Raw genomic sequence first — 18,189 nt, forward strand, 5'->3', positions numbered from 1 at the left:
CAGTGTGTATCCCTCACTGCACAGTGAGCTTTCAGACCAGATTCCCAGTGTGTATCCCTCACTGCACAGTGAGCTTTCAGACCAGATTCCCAGTGTGTATCCCTCGCTGCACAGTGAGCTTTCAGATCAGATTCCCAGTGTGTATCCCTCGCTGCGCAGTGAGCTTTCAGATCAGATTTTCTGGCACACAGAGAATCCGGGGCGTGGTTTGTGCCGTCATTCTGGTGGGACGGGGCCTGATAGAGCCAGTCAGTCCGCCCGACAGCACAGAGATCAGGGTGCCAACTTTAATCCGTGTTTAAAACAAAGCTGCCCATGCAGACACAGCGGACCGCACCACAAGCATCAGGGCAACGTCCGACAGGCATCGGCGTGACCCTCTGAGCTCCTGAACACTGATCTTTTTCCAAGCCTCCGCTGGTTAAGACACTGAGAGAAGGGCCCAAGTAGGTGGGGTAAGCTTCCTGTTTCTGATGTGGCACTAGATTGCTTCTGGTTCATCTCCTGGTCCACAGGCCTGAACGGCCACTAACTCAGCATAGTGTGTATGACAGGCCTGAGAAGCGTAGAAGAGTGAAATGGGAGTGTGCTGTGATGGGGCAGAAGGGAGAGTGGGAGTTTGGTCAGGAGAGGGGTTACAATGCTCTTGGGAGGTTAGGGGTGGAGGCAAGGAGTGTTTCTCTGTGTTTGATGCTGATATACCAAGTGACTTTGTCCTTGACTTTCTCAGCGCGATTGCCTCGGATTGCCATCAGTCACAGGTTGTGAAATCAGAACCTTCTCTCTTGCATAAACCCCCGCCCTCGAGCAGCCAATATAGAGGTAATGGAATTCTACCTCCAGCAATGGGTATACAAAGTGTGGCTTGTAGGCATATCTACCACCCATAGCGGCCAACCGTTCCCCGCCTGTTCATTTTACCTTCTTTTGATTTTTTTTTCTCTCCCTTCTAGCTTCCACAGATAAAGAGGTTGTAAAGCTGGGCAGTCTGTCCACTTCTAACCTCACAGCTAACTCTCTCAGACTCTCCTGGATAGTGGACAGGGCCTTTGACTCCTTTTTGATCCAGTACAGAGTCCCGGGCTCTGAGGAGACCCACAACATTACAGTCACCGGCGGACGAAGATCCCACCTCATCGTAGGCCTCAAGCCTACTACCAGATACACTGTCTATATCTACGGGATTTTCAATGGCAAACGTACCAAGCCTTTGACTACTACCGTGACCACCACAGGTACTTTGACACTGTCGGGTCCCTTTCAATATGAATACAATCTGTTCTGTCAATCTTTCTTGTTACTTTTCAGGTACATGGATGAAAGTCCAGTGTTCCTGCAGCAGCTGTATACCTAATCGGATTGCGGACAGAAAGCTGTGAATTAGCTTGTACAAACTGGGAATATTTATCTTTATTTAGTTACTGCTTGATATATAGGTGGGGCTTTCAAATGACAATTGGATAAATATTTGAAGGAAAACATAAAAGTTGTAGGTATACGGGGGAAGAGTTGAAACTGGGGCTAACTTGATTTGCTCTTCAAAAGAGCCAGTACAGACTCAGTGGACTGAATGGTCTCCGTACTGTACTTTCTCATGTTTAATTCACGAGTCTTCAGTCTTAACAGCAACTTGTCTTTATGTAGCCACCCCCCGGCCCTTCGAAGTGTTTTGCAGGAGCAATGAATCAGACAAATTAAACACCAGGCTGAACAAGGTCATATTAGAGGCAGCACGGTAGCACAGTGATTAGCACTGCTGCTTCACAGCTCCAGGGTCCCGGGTTCGATTCCCGGCTTGGGTCACTGTCTGTGTGGAGTTTGCACATTCTCCTCATGTCTGCGTGGGTTTACTCCGGGTGCTCCGGTTTCCTCCCACAGTCCAAAGATGTGCGGGTTAGGTTGATTGGCCAGGTTAAAAATTGCCCCTTAGAGTCCTGGGATGCGTAGGTTAGAGGGATTAGCGGGTAAAAATATGTGGGGGTAAGGCCTGGGTGGGATTGTGGTCGGTGCAGACTCGATGGGCCGAATGGCCTCCTTCTGCACTGTAGGGTTTCTATGATTCTATGATTCTATGATTCTAGAGCAGTTGACCAAATACTTGGTCCAAGAACTCGGTTTAAGAGCCAAATCTAACTCCATCTTGAAAACATGCACTTGTTTCAGCCTCCGCTGTTTTCTGCGGAGGTGAATTCCATAGGCTCGCCACTCTCTGGGTGAAGAAATTTCTCCTCATCTCAGCCCTAAAAAATTTGTTCCTTACCCGTAAACTATGACTCCTGGTTCTGGACGCCTCCACCATCTACCCTGTCTCGTCCTGTTAGAATTTTATAAGTTTCTATGAGATTTGGAGATATTGCATTTAATTCCCGCATCTAAATCATTAATATATATTGTGAATAGCTGGGGTCCCAGCACTGATCCCGGCGGATCACTGCCCACCATTCTGAAAAATAACCTGTTTATTCCTACGCTTTGTTTCCTGTCTGCCAACCAGTTTTCTATCCATCTCAATACACTACGTCCAATGCCGGGCACTTTAGTTTTACACACTAATCTCTTATGAGGGACATTGTCGAAAGCCTTCTGAACGTCCAAATAAACCACATCCATTGGTTTCCCTCTCATCAACTCGACTAGTTACATCCTTGAAGAATTCCAGTAGATTTGTCAAGCATGATTTCCCTTTTGTAAATCCACGCTGACTCTGTCTGATTCTACTGTTTACCAAGTGCTCGGCTATAAGATCCTTGATAAAGGTCTCGAGAATTTTCCTCACTACCGACGTCAGTCCGAATACTCTATAATTCCGTGTTTTCTGTCTACTTCCATTTTTAAATAGTGTGGTTACATTAGCTACCCTCCAATCTGTAGGAACTGTTCCAACAGAGTCAATAGAATCTTGGAAGATGACCACCACTATTAATGCATCCACTATTACGAGAGGAACTTCCCTAAATGCTCTGGGAGGGAGATTGTCAGCCCCTTTGATTTTGATTCGATTTATTATTGTCACATGTATTAGTATACAGTGAAAAGTATTGTTTCTTACGTGCTATACAGACAACGCATACTGTTCATAGAGAAGGAAACGAGAGAGTGCAGAATGTAGTGTTACAGTCATAGCGAGGGTGTAGAGAAAGATCAACTTAATGCAAGGTAGGTCCATTGAAAAGTCTGACAGCAGCAGGGAAGAAGCTGTTCTTGAGTCGACTGGTACTTGACCTCAGACTTTTGTATCTTTTTCCCGACGGAAGAAGGTGGAAGAGAGAATGTCCGGGGTGCGTGGGGTCCTTAATTATGCTGGCAGCTTTGCCGAGGCAGCGGGAAGTGTAGACAGAGTCAATGGATGGGAGGCTGGTTTGTGTGATGGATTGGGCTACATTCACGACCTTTTGTAATTCCTTGCAGTCTTGGGCAGAGCAGAAGCCATACCAAGCTGTGATACAACCGGAAAGAATGCTTTCTATGGTGCATCTGTAAAAGTTGGTGGGAGTCGTAGCTGACATGCCAAATTTCCTTAGTCTTCTGAGAAAGTAGAGGCGTTGGTGGGCTTTCTTAACGATAGTGTCGGCATGGGGGGACCAGGACAGGTTGTTGGTGATCTGGACTACAAAAAACTTGAAGCTCTCGACCCTTTCCACTTCATCCCCGTTGATGTAGACAGGAGCATGTTCTCCTTTACGCTTCCTGAAGTCGATGACAATCTCCTTTGTTTTGTTGACATTGTGGAGAGATTATTGTTGCCGCACCAACTCACCAGATTCTCTACCTCATTCCTGTACTCTGTCTCGTCATTGTTCGAGATCCGACCCACTACGTTGGTGTCGGCAGCAAACTTGAATTGGAGGGGAATTTGGCCACACAGTCACAGGTGTGTAAGGTGTACAGTAGGGGGCTGAGAACACAGCCTTGATGTTGAGGATGATCATGGAGGAGGTGTTGTTGCCTATCCTTACTGATTGTGTTCTGTGGGTTAGGAAGTTCAGGATCTAGTCCCCTGGGGGGTTTATCGGCCTTCAGATCGGGGATGCTCAAGAATTAGATGAGCCACCCTAACTTCGTCTGGCCGACATGTAACTCCAGATCATCAGCCATGTAGTTGCCTCTGAAATGGCCACTCAGTTCAATAGCAATTAGCGTTGGGCAATAAATGCTGGCTCAGCCAGCAACACCCACATCCCATGAATCTCTGTCCTTGAGTTAATTTGAACTTATCAGTCTTGTCTCAGTCTGTGGTGATCCGTGCAGCAATGATGTTTGATTGGGATTTTGTCTCCCCTCTCTCTGTCTCTCTATTTTACCTCCTGCAGAAACTGTAACACCAGTTAGGCTGGGCAGCCTGTCCACCGCTAACATCACGGCTAACTCTCTCAGACTGTCCTGGACAGTGGACAGGCCCTTTGACTCCTTTCTGATCCAGTACAGAGTCCAGGGCTCTGAGGAGACCCACAACATCACAGTCACCAGCGGACGAAGATCCCACCTCATCGTAGGCCTCAAGCCTACTACCAGATACATTGTCCATCTTTATGGGATTTTCAACGGCAAACGTACCAAGCCCTTGACCACTGCCGTGACCACCACAGGTATCTCTCTCTCCTCTCTCCCTGTCTCTCTCTCCACTTAGCACAAATTGGTCTCCATTTCAGAATACTAACTCTGATTGGATGACTGGAATTTTACTGTCCTGCCCGCCATAGAATCGGAGTAGGCGAGGGGCGGACCATGACCTCAGGCGGGATTTTACGGTTTTGGGACGAGCGAGGCCATAAAATCCTGCCCGATGTCTTTTCAAGCGGTTTTATCACCTGACCCTTCCCCCACCCACAACCCCGCCATTGGCTGCTTGCTAAGTCCCTCATCATGGCATCCTGCCTCCTTAGGGCCAGTTGGAAAAGACTCCTCCTCACCGTTCAGGCAAACCATGACCGTCAGTCTAACAATCCTTTATCACATTTTGTCTCTTGGATGTAACGATCAAATGAAGGTGTTTGAACGATAATGAAAAATAGCACAGCTTTTCTGGTTAATGTCTCTCTCAATTTTTCTCCCACAGCTCCCAGCGCTGTGATATCCAGGCCCAGAGACTAAATTTCAAATCCTCAAAGCTCCAGGGTAATCCTCGAGGGTTGACAGCCTGACTTCACAATCTTGCCTTCTGCCATAGTTGAAAACATCAACACGGGGAGGGTGGAGAGGGGGATATTGTTACTATGGTAACCCCAGCCAGTATGTTACCTGGGCGAGTGAAGACCCCTGAGGGTCCTATTGAGCAGCGAGAGACTGGGTCCCTCACAACTCCTCAGTTGTGCCAATCAGCTTCCTGGTGCACCTCCTGGGAAAAGTGCTGAATATCAGGCAAGATTGTGTGACACGGGTCTTGTCCCCCTGCACAAGCCTGGTTAAACGCTGACAATCTAACACCATCTCCAAAAATCAAAAGGCAAACCCTTCAAAGCCAAGCAATTCCGTCTTGGCAGAAACCATGAGTTGCTTTTTCGTCCTTCCAACCAAGAACAAACAAACAGGAGGAGAAAAAACAGAGGCAGAATTTTTGAAAAAGAAAATACATCTCCAATTTTAAGTTTAGAAGCTGGCGACCTCACTTTACCTCGAGGCAAATATAACCACAGTAATAGGCAACACTAACCAATTAAAACACTGAACAGAGCAGGTAGGGTTGTCAGGGCAACTATAGGTGACATTATAGTGCTGGTACGGGATTAGAAATACCATGGAAACGTGAGTTCAATTCCTACCATGGCAGAGTTTAAATTTGATTCGATGAAATAAACACATCTGGAACTGAAAACTAGTCTCAGTGAACAAAGAACAAAGAAAAATACAGCACACGAACAGGCCCTTCGGCCCTCCAAGCCCGCGCCGCTCCCCGGTCCAGGATTGAATCCTGAATCCAGGATCCCCACCCAATTTTCCAGCCTATCTACATACTAATATCCTATCCCCGAGCTGTCCCTCACAGCTATGATGCACAACCTATTAACTCACCCCTACCCCCCCATTCCAGACCATGTGATCTCCAGGGAGAGGCGAAAACCCAGAGTGAAAACCCCAGGGCCAATATGGGGAAAAAAAAATCTGGGAAATTCCTCTCCGACCCCCTGAGGCGATCGAAACGAGTCCAGGAGATCACACTGGCCCTGATCGGAAAATGCTTCCCAACCCTATTCATTTCCACTTCCACGAACACCATATGAATTCCCTGCCCCCGAGACAGGTTCCCAACTATCCGCAGTCTTGCTCTGTACTGGCACCAGCAAGATGATCATAGAATGAAGCCTTGAAACGAGAAACAAAGAACAATTAGCCCGCGCCGCTCCCTGGTCCAAACTAGACCACTCTTTTGTATCCCTCCATTCCCACTCCGTTCATATAGCTGTCTCGATAAGTCTTAAACGTTCCCAGTGTGTCCGCCTCCACCACCTTGCCCGGCAACCCATTCCAGGCCCCCACGACCCTCTGTGTAAAATATGTCCTTCTGATATCTGTGTTTAACCTCCCCCCCTTCACCTTGAACCTATGATCCCTCGTGAACGTCACCACTGACCCGGGGAAAAGCTTCCCACCGTTCACCCTATCTATGCCTTTCATAATTTTATACACCTCTATTAAGTCTCCCCTCATCCTCCGTCTTTCCAAGGAGAACAACCCCAGTTTCCCCAATCTCTCCTCATAACCAAGCCCCTCCATACCAGGCAACATCCTGGTAAACCTCCTCTGTACTCTCTCCAAAGCCTCCACGTCCTTCTGGTAGTGTGGCGACCAGAACTGGACGCAGTATTCCAAATGCGGCCGAACCAACGTTCTATACATCTGCAACATCAGACCCCAACTCTTATACTCTATGCCCCGTCCTATAAAGGCAAGCATGCCATATGCCTTCTTCACCACCTTCTCCACCTGTGACGTCACCTTCAAAGATCTGTGGACTTGCACACCCAGGTCCCTCTGCATCTCTACACCCTTTATGGTTCTTCCATTTATCGTGTAGCTCCTCCCTACATTATTCCCACCAAAATGCATCACTTCGCATTTATCAGGATTGAACTCCATCTGCCATTTCTTTGCCCAAATTTCCAGCCTATCTATATCCTTCTGTAGCCTCTGACAATGTTCCTCACTATCTGCAAGTCCTGCCAGTTTTGTGTCGTCCGCAAACTTACTGATCACCCCAGTTACTCCTTCTTCCAGATCATTTATATAAATCACAAAAAGCAGAGGTCCCAATACAGAGCCCTGCGGTACACCACTAGTCACAGGCCTCCAGCCGGAAAAAGACCCTTCCACTACCACCCTCTGTCTTCTATGACCAAGCCAGTTCTCCACCCATCTAGCCACCTCCCCCTTTATCCCATGAGATCCAACCTTTTTCACTAGCCTACCATGAGGGACTTTGTCAAACGCTTTACTAAAGTCCATATAGACAACATCCACGGCCCTTCCTTCGTCAACCATTTTGGTCACTTCTTCAAAAAACACCACCAGGTTCCACCTCTCACAAAACCATGCTGACGATCGTTAATGAGTTTATTCCTTTCTAAATGCATAGTGAAGGATGACCATGAAAATATTATCAATTGTTGTAAAAACCCATCTGGTTCACTAATGTCCTTAAGGGAAGGAAATCTGCCATGCTTATCCGGCCTGGCCTACATGTGACTCCAGAGCCACAACAGTGTGGTTGACACAGTGGCACAATGGTTAGCACTGCTGCCTCACAGTTCCGGGGACCCGGGTTCGATTCTCAGCTTAGGTCACTGTCTGTGTGGAGTTTGCACGTTCTCCCAGGTGCTCTGGTTTCCTCCCACACTCCAAAGATGTGCGGGTGATGCGCGATTGATTCACACGGGAGGCTAGGACGTACCTGGGAATAAAGGCTTTTATTCACAACAAGATTGGAGCACACTACTTAACAATACTATCCCAGACTAAGGGCTACTAGGAAGTAGCAGTGACCTTTATACTCCTGTAAGAAGGCGGAGCCGAACGGAGTGTACCACATAAACAATGATAACAGGTGGAACACCCAAACCCTAACCCCAACAGTAACAAGAGTAACATATGTACAAGTACCCATAGTGGCAACCATCTATGGTTCACCACAGCGGGTTAGGTTGATTGGCCAAGCTAAATTGCCCCTTCGTGTCCTGGGATGTGTAGGTTCGAGGGATTAGCGGGGTTGTAGGGATGAGGCCTGGGGTGGGATTGTTGTCAGTGCAGACTCGATGGGCTGAATGGCCTCCTTCTGCACTGTACAGTTTCTATGACTCTCAACTGCCCTCTGAAATGGCCTAGCAAGTTGTATTTCAGAAGATGGTTGGTTCACTGCTTTCTACTCGAGGGTAATTCATGACAGATAAATAATGCTTGTCTCACCAGTGATATCCACACGCCCTGAACAAATAAAAAAATGAACAAATCCCATGAGTTCAGCAAACCCAAAGATCAACCCAATTGGAAAACCTGTTGAAGGCAAAATGGCGTTATTGTCAGAACAAGCTTCTGGAAGTCCTCAGTCGAATAAACATTCCATGGTTACTGCAACTTGTTAAACAGTCTCGGTAATGTGCGTAGCATGGGTTTTACAGACCTTCCATCGTAAACAGTTCAGAAAAAGTGATCAAAAACTTGATGATGTTTGAAACTTCACACACACCTGATCACCAGCAAAGTGATCCTTAATCTAATTCTGATTGAAGAACCCCTTTTCAGAGGATTAGTAATCCAGTATAAATTTATCAGGCAAAACTGCTGTCTGTAAACAGGATGTGGAGATGCCGGCGTTGGACAGAACCCCCACTTACCTGACAAAGGAGCAGCGCTCCAAAAGCTAGTGGATTTTGCTACCAAATAAACCTGTTGGACTTTAACCTGATTGATGCGCGATTAATTCACTCGAGAGGCTAGATCGTACTCGGGAAATAAAGGCTTTTATTAGCAACAAGAATAGAGCATACTGCTTAACAATACAATCCCAGACTAAAGGGCCACTAGGAAGTGCAGTGACCTTTATACTCCTATAGGAAGGCGGAGCCAACCGGAGTGTACCACAGAACAATACCAACAGGTGGAACACCCCAACCCTAACCCCAACAGCAAGCAGAGTAACATATGTACAAGTACCCATAGCGATAACCATCTATGGTTCAGTACCCATAGTGATAACCATCTATGGTTCAGTACCCATAGTGGTAACCATCTATGGTTCAGTACCCATAGTGATAACCATCTATGGTTCAGTACCCATAGTGGTAACCATCTATGGTTCGGTACCCATAGTGATAACCATCTATGGTTCAGTACCCATAGTGATAACCATCTATGGTTCACCACACTGATGTTGTGAGACTTCTTAGTCTGTAAACAGTACAGTAATTCCCCAAATCTCTTCCTGCACCAAGTGGTGCACTCGGGCAGACTTTCATCCCTTTCCATCGCTAGTAGTTCCCGGAACAGATCACTAGTTTGTCACCAGGAGCTTATAGCTTGCATGTTAGCACATTAAACCTGTTTGGTTGCGCTATGAATGCATCTTTCTCGGCCTTCGAGTCCTGGGGTGGGGTTCAAACCCGGAGTTTCTGGCTCAGAGACAAGGATGGTACCCCAATTCACCACAAGACCTCCCACTGTGATAATGCTCTTATTAAAATATTAATTACATAGAGCAATGATTTAGGGATTATTTCATGTTTGTGGACAGTGATGAAACAGTCCTTACAAACCAGAGATAAATAATAGACTGCACAACTGAATTTAAATGGTTAAAAGTGAGATATGCACCCTGATCAGTTAATGGATTTCAGGGTTTTGGACCTGGTTAACCTAGTGAAAAGATGGCAGGAACTTTAATAGTGCTGAATGCGAATCCGATACTGTGATTTTTGGTGCTGGTTTTGCTAATTTTAGGCAAAGTGCGCACGGGAGGTACTGACTGGATACTCTACCGCGGTGTATCACCAGCACAGCAAGTTCCATACTGGGACAGAGGAGAGAATATCAGGCCACTATTTTCCTCTTTTCCTCTCCTCGCTGGGATTTGATTCTTCCTCCATTTGCTGCCCAAAATTCACTTTGTTATTCTTTCCATGGGATGTGGATGTCTCTGGCTGGGACATTGCTATTTGTCCTTGAACTGAATGCCTTGTTCGGCCATTTCAAAGGAAAGCCAAGAATATGCAGGCCAGACCGGATAAGGAGAGCAGATTTCCTATCCTAAAGGATATTATTGAAGCAGATGGGTTTTATTACGATTGATAACTTCATTTTCATGATTAATGGAATGAGCTTTCAATTCCAGATTGATGTACAAGAAGTAAATTTCACCAGTGGTGGGATTTGAACCTATGTCTCAGATCATTAGCCTAGCCTTTGGATGAGTCCATTGAAATTACCCTATGCTATCGTTTTCCTTCTATAACTTATCTCATTATACTTGGGGTGTGGTCAGAGGCCTGATTAACGATCGTTATTTTTATTTTAAATTGTAGTCTCCACAGATAAAGAGGCTCAGAGACCGACCTCGGTGGTGGTTTTGGACAATGTCTCAGTGTCTAAGGTCACGGCCCACTCCCTCGAACTCTCCTGGAAAGTAGAGAGGACTTATGATTCCTTTCTCATCGAATACGGGCTCGAGGGCTCTGAGGATGTGAGAAACCTCACGGTAACTGGTGACCGTCGATCCACCGTCATCACAGGCCTGAGGCCTACCACCGCCTACAGGCTGTATCTCTATGGGGTGTCTGGGGGCCAACGCACCAAGCCACTGACCACTTCCGCCAACACCTCAGGTATTTCTGCTAAAAACAAGTGACACTTCTTTTTTCCACAGGGAAGTAAAAGTCCACATTTTCTTCCAGGGTCTTGTGGAGTTACCATGACAACATCCACCATTTCAGAATGATAATTGATAACGTTGTATGAAAATGAGTCCTCGCCGCACAGTTAAATGTGACTTAATCCTGAGATATGGCAAAGAGACAGAATTTGCCCTCTGCACTTTATACCCAACATCAACAGAGCTCGTTCAAAAACCTGCTGCCTGATCCATCTCGTACCAAGTCCCCTTTCACCCATCACCCCTGTGCCCACAGTCCGGCAAGCCCTCAGATTAAAACCCTCATCCTTGTTCTCAAATCCCTCTGTGGCCTCACCCCTCCCTATCTCTGTAATCCATAACCCACTGAGGCATCGACACTCTTCCAATTCTAGCCTTAATTCCTGAGTCTCCAATTATAGTCACTGGCAGCTCTAGATTTATCATCTTAACTCTCTTTATCCGAAGTATCGCAATGTCAACATTATGGCAGTCAGTTTTCAGTCAGATCCCAAAAATTGGAAACCGATTTTTTAACCTGATTGGTTAATTTTTGCCTGTCGGTCAAATGGCCCTTTTAAATTCCCAGTGTTTTTAGAGGAGCAGGGGATTTAGAGGGGATTTGAGGAAAAACATTTTCACCCAGAGGGTGGTGGGAATCCGGAACTCACTGCCTGAAAGGGTGATAGAGGCAGGAACACTCTCAACATTTAAGAAGTATTTAGATAAGCACCTGAAACACCCTAACGTATAAGGCTATAAACCAAGTGCTGGAAAAATGGGATTAGAATAGATAGGTGTTGATGACTGGCACAAACACAATGGGCCGAATGGCCTCTTTCTGTGCTGTAAAACTCTGTGATTCTATAACAAATGTCCAAAGAGGATGCAATAAATAGCCGACAGGTTTTTTATGACTGTCCCAGATATAGAAATTGTCCCTATTCTCGCTGTAGATGTTCCAGTGTAGGATGTCTCCAGAACTCCTTTAATGCTTCATTATTGACCTGTGAGAAACTCAACAATGTAAGAGACTGTAGACCATCTCCAGACGTTTGACAGTTCGAATTGACAATATGTGGGCTGTAGTTCCCAGTCTCACTCCAACCACATCCCTGTATCGGCCTCAATTCTTACCCTCTGTCACCAAACACATTACATCCTCTCTTCATCGCACCCCTCACCCCAGCCCACACCTCCCCCAATCTAACACAATTCCTCCAGCCGCTCATTAACCTCAATTTCTCTCTATCGCTCTCAGCTCCTTCAGTTTCTTCTGTACCCATACACCACGCCCCCACCCATCATCCATCTCCGCCACCCCATCTATTTCACCTCTCTCACTGATTCCTTCAGTCCTTCCTTTATGCCCAAGGATGCTCTGTCCCTTCAGCCCCTCTTGGCATGGTGTGTTTGTCCAAAATTCTCCTATCTCTTGTTTTAACCAAGGTATGTTTAACATGAAGAGCCTTAGGCCAAACAGCAAACACAATTTAACGTCATCCAAAATTTCAAGCAGTCACCTAATAGGTTGTAGTTGCGGGTTGCTAGTAACAGATTGAATTTACACTTTCAGGATTGCCTGTGTCGATTTTGCAAGGATCTAACATGCTTCAACCAACCTTTTCCACCAGTTAAAAAAGTCACCTACCATTATTTTTCCCCTTTCCTAGCCTCCGCAACTGTGAAGCCAAGTAAACTTGGTGACATTTCTGTCTCCCACATCACGACTCAGTCCTTCAAAATCTCCTGGATGGCGAGCAAAGGCTTTGATTCCTTTCTGATCCAGTACAGCAGCGCTGCGGAGCCCCGGCGAGTGCACAACCTCACAGTGACTGGCGATCAGCGGTCCTCCTTCATCAAAGGCCTGAGGCCTACCACCGTCTACACCGTCCATCTCTATGGGGTCACGAAGGGCCAGCGCACAAAGCCACTGACCAGTGTAGTGACCACCGCAGGTATTTGCCACAAGAAATAAATCAATATTTTTCTCCCTCCAGAAGCTTTTACAGAAATCTCTCGGCTCCCAGAAGGAAAAAACAGTAAGAACAGAGAAATAGGAATACAGGTCCGAACTGGTCTTGTATGTCTTAAAGTGAAGCACCAGTAATAACTGGGCAATAAGAATATTAGTCCGAACTGTTTATTCCTTCTGGGAAAGGGTTGCCATTTTAATTCATGCTGCCATGGTGACGGTGTTGAAGCTTTACAAATGCCAAAGATTTATCTCCCTGGGACATGCCTGGACCACCTGCAAAGACCACAGTTTGGAACTGAGGAACAATTGGTTCTCACTCACACCAATGCTCCTCAAACTCGCACAAAAACAAACTGTTTCTTTGCAATTCTCGTCCCCGTTTGGAGAACTCTGAACTTTTGTCTTTGTACTTTTTGTTTCCTTTCACTGTGCGAAGTAATTTTACTTTACCATTCTTGGGAAGAACCCAATCCTTCCTGCTTTCCCCAGGAATGGGCACAATTGGCTGGCATGTGGAGCTTGGAAGCTTTCTCGATGAAAATGTTGGAATGAGGAGAGACTGCAATGTCCCAGTGGGTTTCATTATCCTCCCTTCCTTCCTTGGAACAAAGTGAAATGATTCATTTCTCTTTGAAGTCCCGTTGCAGATGTTGGAACATGACGAGTGTGTCTGAAACAGGGGGCCTTGCTCAGTGTGTTACAGCTACATTATTCTGCGTGCTTTTCCCAGCTGTTTGGCTCACTCCCTTGCAGCTAGATCAGTTGCCACCAGTTTTCCTGCACACGGGGCAGTCTTTGATCTGTTGGGATGCCCAAAAGGGCATGTTACAGATCCAGCCATGGGCGCATGTGTATTTTAAACTGCTTGTGGGGTAAGATATTGAGAACTGTTAACCACTGGCAGAAGGGTCAGTAACCAGGGGGACACAGACCTAAGGTTATCCGCAAAACTAGCTTGAGGCAATATGACGGAAAGTACTGGAATTTAGGATTCAGAATGTGCAACTTGCGAGGACAGTAGATTCTACAAAACCTTCAAAATGGATTGTTTTTTAAAAAATTCTTTCATGGCTAAGCCAACAGTTTTACTGCCTCTCTCTAACTGCCTTTGAGACGCCTTCTTGAACATCTGGATAAATACTTGCAGGAGGATAACTGGAGGCCTGTGGGGACAGAGTCAGAGAGACTGGAGTTGCTCCTCAGAAGAGGTAGCACATACTCACTCAATGGGCCAAATGGCTTCTTCTCTGCTGCACTGCTCTGTGGTTCTGTGAGTTGCAACGATGTGTAAGATATTAAAAGTCCGTTATGTTGCAAAATCATTCTGTGAAGATTTGTGTCGGTAAGTCACCACAATGGAAGACTCCTCCCCATAGATGTGTTGTTCAGGAAAGAGCATCTCTCTTCTCCTTATATCGCCTGGTCTGTCCCGGTTGATCTCCTGGTTTGTGAAAAGGGAAGTTCAGAGCAAGTTAAGTTGCTGGTTAGATCTCTGCTAAATCCGTCTGCCTTCTGCTTCGATCAATCCCAGGTGAAAGTAATTTCTATAGCGCCTTTCACCACCTAAGCACATCCCAAAGTGATTAACAGCCACTGTTGGGCTTTGGGAGTGAAGTCACTGTTATGATGTAGGAAACACAGTCGCCAATTTGTGCATAACAAGCTCCCAGAAAAAGTGATGTGGTAACGAGCAGCTCACTTCATTCGCTAGTCTTGGTTGAGGGATGAATGTTGGCTTAGGCACTGGAGAGAGCTTCCCTGCTTGTCTTCAAAATAGTGTCGTGGGAACTATTATGTCCAGCTGAGTATGCAGAGGGCCATCGATTTAACATCCCTTCCGAAAGACTACGTCCCTGAGGAGACACAGGATCTTCAGGACGCTGAGGATCCACAGCCTCAGTCCTACACTCTGATTTTTGGTGTGCGTCTTGACCCCAGAACCCTCTGACTCAGGGGTGTGACTGCAAAATAGTGAGTGAGACACAGGTGATCTTCCAGCCCCTTCCATTGCAGCCCAGGCACACGGATGCAGCTAGAGGTGGAGCTGACAGGGAGGCCTGTCTCTGTCTATCTCTGCACAGTATGGAGTTCTGTGCTTCTATCTCATTCCACACAGCACCGGGAGCAGATGCCGTGAATTCTTGCTCTCTCTCTACGTCAGCCGACTGTTTGCAGTGTCCTTATGGTGCTGGGGAGTGTCATCCTCAAAGATTGTATGCACACATTGAGCATTAACTCAAGACTCCGTCTGTCCAATTTGCTGCATTATTCCTAGTGTCAAATTCAATGTTCCCTGGTGTGCAGACATTATTCTCTAATGTTCAATCCAAAATTCCCAGTGTCCTCCCCATTATTCCGAGAGGCCTGTTGAGTATTTCTGGTTAATGGGTCATATGTGAATGGGATGTTGGCCTATATTGCGAAGGGGATAGAATATAAAAGCAGGGATGTCTTGATGCACCTGTACAGGGCATTGGTGAGGCCGCAGCTGGAATACTGTGTGCAGTATTGGTCCCCTTATATGAGGAAGGATATATTGGCATTGGAGGGAGTGCAGAGAAGGTTCACCAGGTTGATACCGGAGATGAGGGGTTTGGATTATGAGGAGAGGCTGAGGAGATTGGGTTTGTACTCGTTGGAGTTTAGAAGGATGAGGGGGGATCTTATGGAGACTTGTAAGATAATGCGGGGGCTGGATAGGGTGGAGGCGGAGAGATTCTTTCCAACTTAGTAAGGAAGTTAAAACTAGAGGACACAGCCTCAAAATAAAGGGGGGTCGGTTTAAGACAGAGTTGAGGAGGAACTTCTTCTCCCAGAGGGTGGTGAATCTCTGGAATTCTCTGCCCACTGAGGTGGTGGAGGCTATCTCGCTGAATATGTTTAAAGCGCGGATGGATGGATTCCTGATCGGTAAGGGAATTAAGGGTTATGGGGATCAGGCGGGTAAGTGGTACTGATCCACGTCAGATCAGCCATGATCTTATTGAATGGCGGGGCAGGCTCGAGGGGCTAGATGGCCTACTCCTGCTCCTATTTCTTATGTTCTTATGTTCTTATATTCTCTGGTGCTCTCACCCAGTATTCCCAGTGCCCTGTTTGATATTCCTGGTTTTTTGGGCATATTGCCAGGCATCCTTGCCGACGTTCCTGTTGTCCTGGCCAGTGTTCTCAATTTCCAGTAAAAATGTCTGGTTTCGTGGCCAAGTCCTGATCATGTGGCCAATATTACCTGGTGTTCAAGCCAATATTCCCAGCACCCTGATAATATTCCCTGGTGGCCTGGCCACTATTCCCCAATGTTCCCTCTAGTATTTCGAGTGATCTGGCCAATATTTCCTGGTGTTGTGTCCAATATTCTCAGTGCCCTTTGCAACATTCTGTGTATACTGTCCAATATTTCCCAATCTCCTGGCTGATTTTCTGAAATTGAAATAAAATGCAAGTTTGATGTTGGTGTTTAACATCTCAACTCCCAGAACCACAGCCGGGATCAGCCCCTCATTAATCTCATTGTTCTTTATTAATTGTCCCAAAGTGCACTCGCTTTACTGTGAGTAACGCTGGGATGATGCTGGAGAATTAGGTGTTCGATCCAATCAACAGCGTTTGTTTTAGCACTGTAATAACAAAAACACTCCGAGTCTACAGTGAAGAGCTGGTATTAAACTCTTTAGCATGTGGCACTCTCTCCCTGTACATGTCCCACAAAGTTCCTGTAAAACATTCCCTGTCACATTGTGTGGATAATACACAACCCCATCCCTACTGTTACATTGTTTACCCCCATAGAGGTTTACAGCATGGAAACAGGCCCTTCGGCCCAACTTGTCCATGCCGCCCTTTTTTTTAAACCCCTAACCCAATCCCAATTGCCCGCATTTGGCCCATATCCCTCTATACCAATCTTACCCATGTAACTGTCTCAATGTTTTTTAAAAGACAAAATTGTACCCGCCTCTACTCCTACCTCTGGCAGCTTGTTCCAGACACTCACCACCCTCTCTGTGAAAAAATTGCCCCTCTGGACCCTTTTGTATCTCTCCCATCTCACCTGAAACCGATGCCCTCTAGTTTTAGACTCCCCTGCCTTTGGGAAAACATATTGACTATCTAGCTGATCTGTGCCCCTCATTATTTTATAGACGTCTATAAGGTCACCCCTCAGCCTCCTACGCTCCAGAGAAAAAAGTCCCAGTTTATCCAGCCTCTCCTTATAACTCAAACCATCAAGTCCCGGGAGCATCCTAGTAAATCTCTTCTGCACTCTTTCTAGTTTAATCATATCCTTTCTATAATAGGGTGACCAGAACTGTACATAGTACTCCAAGTATGGCCTTACCAATGTTTTGTACAACTTCAACAAGACGTCCCAACTCATGTATTCAATGTTCTGACCAATGAAACCAAGCATGCCGAATGCCTTCTTCACCACTCTGTCCACCTGTGTCTCCACTTTCAAGGAGCTATGAACATGTGCCCCTAGATCTCTTTGTTCTGTCACTCTCCCCAACGCCCTACCATTAACTGAGTAAGTCCTGCCCTGGTTCAATCTACCAAAATGCATCACCTCGCATTTATCTAAATTAAACTCCATCTGCCATTCATCAGCCCACTGGCCCAATTGATCAAGATCCCGTTGCAATCGGAAATAACTTTCTTCACTGTCCCCTATGCCACCAATCTCGGTGTCATCTGCAAATTTACTAAGCATGCCCCCTATATTCTCATCCAAATCATTAATATAATTGACAAATAACAGTGGATCCAGCACTGATCCCTGAGGCACACCGCTGGTCACACGAGGAGACAGTTTGTAAATTATGATCAAATTGAATATGTCGTAGTGAGGGAGCTTGACTTTAACATCCAGGAGTTTCTTACAGGTTTTCTGCGACTTTGTTGCCCTGGAGTCAGATTCAAACCTCTGATGAATATTATCCCTCTGTTCCGTCCTCCCCTCCCTCCTCCTTCAAGCCTCCACGGATAAAGACGCGGTCAAACCCATTAAGCTCGGTGCTCTTTCCGTTTCCGAGGTAACTGCGCACTCGGTGCGGATCTCCTGGACGACACAGTTGGTCTTTAGCTCCTTCCTGATCCAGTACAGAGCCCAGGGCTCCCAGAGCGTGCGGAATCTGACGGTGACTGCCCATCGGCGCTCCTACCTCATCACAGGCCTGAGGCCTAACACCAAATACACCATCTATGTCTATGGGATTTCCAGAGGCCAACACTCAGCACCATCGACAGTGGTAATCACCACAAGAGGTACCTATTGTTCACCCAATCGCCACCGCGATTCCCGGTGAAATATCTCCATTCTCCGTCTCTCATCACGGTCAGACAGTGAAAAATATTTTCCTCGTTTCGTGCCTGGGTT

The 18,189-nt window shown here is 46.4% G+C and overlaps 1 protein-coding gene across 1 annotated transcript in view; it reads left to right on the plus strand.

Moving 5' to 3' along the window:
* Positions 1–18,189, plus strand: part of LOC144496740 (tenascin-like) — a 175,307-nt gene that overhangs the window by 104,184 nt on the left and 52,934 nt on the right. The window contains exons 11-14 of the mRNA XM_078217252.1: positions 273–294; positions 988–1,235; positions 10,518–10,808; positions 17,802–18,077. Coding sequence (XP_078073378.1) covers positions 273–294; positions 988–1,235; positions 10,518–10,808; positions 17,802–18,077 — 837 coding nt within the window. The remainder of the gene's footprint in view (positions 1–272; positions 295–987; positions 1,236–10,517; positions 10,809–17,801; positions 18,078–18,189) is intronic.

Source organism: Mustelus asterias, chromosome 8 (genome assembly GCF_964213995.1).
Source record: "Mustelus asterias chromosome 8, sMusAst1.hap1.1, whole genome shotgun sequence".
In the NCBI taxonomy this organism is placed as follows: Eukaryota; Metazoa; Chordata; class Chondrichthyes; order Carcharhiniformes; family Triakidae; genus Mustelus; species Mustelus asterias.